The sequence below is a fragment of the Crocuta crocuta genome, unplaced genomic scaffold, assembly GCF_008692635.1.
Source record: "Crocuta crocuta isolate KB4526 unplaced genomic scaffold, BGI_CrCroc_1.0 scaffold1529, whole genome shotgun sequence".
Lineage (NCBI taxonomy): Eukaryota > Metazoa > Chordata > Mammalia > Carnivora > Hyaenidae > Crocuta > Crocuta crocuta.
This window is the reverse complement of record NW_027532160.1, coordinates 53,269-57,360: the sequence shown is the minus strand read 5'-3', so window position 1 is coordinate 57,360 and position 4,092 is coordinate 53,269. Positions and strand designations below refer to the sequence as shown.

At 45.1% G+C, this 4,092-nt stretch overlaps 1 protein-coding gene across 1 annotated transcript in view; it reads right to left on the bottom strand.

Annotated features, from left to right (window-relative positions):
- Positions 1 to 4,092, bottom strand: part of DRP2 (dystrophin related protein 2) — a 28,720-nt gene that overhangs the window by 8,946 nt on the left and 15,682 nt on the right. The window contains 6 exon segments of the mRNA XM_077776439.1: positions 164 to 203; positions 206 to 299; positions 632 to 789; positions 2,487 to 2,572; positions 2,797 to 2,998; positions 3,942 to 4,016. Coding sequence (XP_077632565.1) covers positions 164 to 203; positions 206 to 299; positions 632 to 789; positions 2,487 to 2,572; positions 2,797 to 2,998; positions 3,942 to 4,016 — 655 coding nt within the window.

Here is a 4,092-nt window from a genome sequence, read left to right as displayed (position 1 = left end):
AAATATTCAGCAGTAAAAAGGATTGCAACAGTATATAACAGCATATCATAGATTAGCTGTAATTATATAATTATAGAATACGTACATTGTTTTGTAATATATGATTTTATATGTAATGTGGCCTATTTAACATTATCTTTCCAGCAGATATTGCTTTCCCTACCTGAAGCCCTTGATGGGGGACTGCCTACAGATAGAGCNGGGACCGGATGCAGAACAGCCAGCCACACCATAGACTGGGGCTCCAAGTTGACCCACTCAAGGAACTGTGAAGCTTCAATGACTGGCTTCCCAGTGCTCTAGGGAAACAAAAAGCCCAATGACAATGAGTGGGGCCCAAAGTGCCTTGTCCCTAGAATGGCACCCCTCTGAGGGACAGGAGAACCAGCAAGACCTGGTTTGGCCTATGGCCTTTTCTACGGAGGTGTCCACCTACTGCCCTGTCCTAGTTGAGCTGGCACCCTCCCCAGTAGGACTTTGGACTTAAAAGCCCAGAGAACCCTCTGCTGTGTTGTTCTATCTGAAGAAACTCCTTTATATCTGAGGAGTTGAGATCAAAAGCCTCACTCATAGGTCTCCCTCCCTTTCTCCCACCCTCCCTCTCATCATCCATTCCCAGTTTCATACTCACAAAACGGAAGCAACTACGGACACTGGGCTCCACGTTGCTGCCCCCAAAGGCTGCCACTTCCCCCAGCTGACGGGGCACCTGAATAGCCTCATGAAGCAGGACACCGAGGTGGCGCTGGTCACACTGGCTGCCTGAGTTGGCTACTTGGCTGAAGAGGTCTGCTGGTCCCACCATAAGTCATGGCCAATCCCCATGAAGGAATGGCAAGAGAATGGTGTGAGGAGAAGGATCAGAAAAGGAATATAGAGAAAGAGTAGATAGACTTAGCTAATGACTTTTGATACTAGAGTACCTAAAGGTCCATCCCAGACCTTCTAGAAGCCCATGAGTTCTAAAAATAGCAATCTCTGAGTTCAGAGAGAAAAAACAAGACAGACACAAAGAGACAGAGAACATCAGAAACAGAGAGAGAGAGAGAGAGAGAGATGAAGACAGAGAGGGCTGCATGTCAGACCAGTGCCAGACACAGATATGACGCTGCTGGGAAAACAGATTATCAAGAAGCAAGATGAAGGGGTGTAGGGTTTAGGTGTGCCTGAACATGAGTCCCCTTCTGTTCACATAGCTCATGTCATCTGACACTACAGTGAGCTCTCAACTCTCCATACAAATGGAAAAAACAAACAAACAAACAAACAAACCACTGACACAGATAATCCACAAAGAGAAGATGATCACCTAATTGACTATGGTCTAATAGAACATAGTCTAATGTGTGCAATAATAGAACATCATCTAATGTGTGCAATAGACTATGGTACTTATATTCGAATATAGGCTGTATTTCCCCTGTGAGAACTACTCCTATCCCACCCCAATCTTAGGAAAGCTCCTTAAGAGGTTCTTGTCTGTCTCATATCACCTATGGCTTAGAAAATACTCAGAAGTGAAAGGCAGATGGCCTGGGTTTTAGTTCTGGGTCCATTACTGACTAGCTTTTAGGACTTTGAGTAAGTCATGAACCTCTCTATGCTGCAGGTTCCTCACTTGAAAATTGAGAAGAAATAATTACTGTCTATTCCTTCTCAAATGAATGTTGGGAGAAATAAATAATATCATTGCTATGAACATGTTTTGCTATGTCTCCTTGCCTGTAAAGTTTTCCCAGGCCACTGTCATCCCTCTTCTGTGATCTGATATAGCACAAATCCCTTGCCATTCAAATTATTCTAGTTAACACTTTCAAAAATGCTTTCGGTGTACTTCTGTCTCCTCCTCTGGACTGTCAACAACTTGAGGCAGGGACCATGTCTGACTGAACCTTGTACTCACCATTTAGCACAGTGGTTAATACACATTAAGCACCTGACAACTAACTCTGCTGCTGCAGAAAAGTACAAAATGCTGTACAGAAGATGGAGGATGGAGGGGAAAGCAAAGGTAGTATAAACCAGAAGGTTAAAAGCTATAGAAATGCATACTATTCACCTCCCATATACTGGTGATTATTATGCCCTGCCCATGCCATCACATGGGACGTCTCCAGTAGAATGTGTGACATGGCTTGAGATTCAGATTAGGAAAGGGCTGAGCCTGATAGGCCACAGGAAAATGGCACTAGGAAGTCAGGCCTTTGGATACCCCAGGAAGCCAGCTCAGAACTTAGTCAACTAATTACATTAGGTCAGAAGAAGCCAAACCCCTTGGAGTAACACTGGAAATAATAACAGATCTTAGACCCATCATAGCCTTTGGTTGTTGTGGTTTCTTTGCATTAGCCTGGACCACCATTAGAATGTAGCCCGAGTAGTGCTCTGCTGAGTCATAAGACCTACCTTCTGCTTATTTTCACCCTTCCTCCTCCCATCACACCTCTCCCTCCACCTTCCACTCAAGACTTTGAAGTTGTACTCACACTGCAATTTTTCCTTCACTTCGGTTCCACATAGGCATGCAATGCCAGTCTTAAAGGACAATGCCCGCATCTTTCCACTGCGACCACTAGGTTTAAGAGAAGAGACTGAGAACACGGTTATATGTAAAGAGTTAACATCTTGGCATTAATTTCCCTGACAAACTTTATCCCAGCAGGGTTCTGTGCCAACCATGCCCCAAGCTGAGCTCAAGTCCAAGTCCACTGTGGGAACGACCCCTTCTCACCATGCCCACTTCAGATGTCCCACTGGATTTCATCCTGGAGGCTTCCGGAGGATACAAGCCCTTACCTATCAAAAACATTGAGGAGCCAGTTGAGGCTCATGTCCACACAGAGCGGCACATTGACCAGGATGCCTCTTTCCTCCTCCAGCCGTTCATATAAGGCCGTCAGGCAGTGAATGACCTCCACCACATCCATCACATGCTCACTGGCCTGCAGATCATGCTCATTGAAGATCTCCAGGGCTGTGGTTAAAGTTACCAGATCCACTGGGAAGGAAAAGAGACAGGAGAGTGGCCAAAAGTAGGACTTCTAGGACTACATGAAGAGATAACGCCACCAGCATCACCAAATTTGACTCAATCTCCAAAGCATTCATTTATAAGTATGATACAAAGATTGCCCTTCACCAAGATCCTCATCCCAAAGAGTGGGATGGCAGTGAAAGACCCCCTAAATTAACCCAAAATATGTATATACCCATATGTTCTTTGGCATCAGTTTCAAGAAGATGGTAGGATGTGAGTAAATTCATCTCCTTTGTTGTATTAACTCCGAAGGAGTCAAATCCCATTTTAAGTTTCTCTGTCTTTACACACATTTCAACAGCAAACAGGTTTGTCCATGAACCTTGTTCTGAGAACCTAGATACCAGTTATGAAGTCTCAGCTATGTCTGGGTAAATGTAACATACCTCAGAAAGATTTTCTAATTACCCGGAATGCTGGAATCAGCCTAGCCAGACATGCCTGGGCCAGGAAAATTGAATGGATAGTGTTCCTAAGGAAGGCCAGAAAGGACACTTTATCTATAGCCACATTGTCCCCTAACCACTGGCACTTGCTTCAATAGTTCTGCGACATCAATAACCAACCCCAAGATGGCAAAAGAACACAAGCCCCTGATGGCTCCAAACCTTGGGCTGGACTACTTCCTGCCACAAAACAGTTGCTTGATTATCCATGTTGGGCAGGGACGCGAGGGAAGAGTAGGATAGTTATGTGTTAATTTAGAAACAAGTTTGGGGCTTGGAGACAATGGAATGCTCCTGGAAAGAGCAGGTGCCCACAACCAGCATACCCTGCCTTTGGTGGGTTCCACCAAGCCAATCAACAACCCTGGCCGAGGTGGGATCAAAATGGAAAACAGCCAGCAGATGAGGAAGAGGGGGAGTAGGGTGAAGGCTGTGGGGAAGTGATATGGGAAACTCACAACGCAGTGCCTTCTGGACTCTGCGTAGCTTCATGGCAGTGCGATAAGCTGAGAACTTAATGTTGTTCAGATCAGCTGCAAAGAATGGAAAGAGACACACACACAGATCAGGGAAATGCAAATTAAAACCACAAGATACCATATTACATCC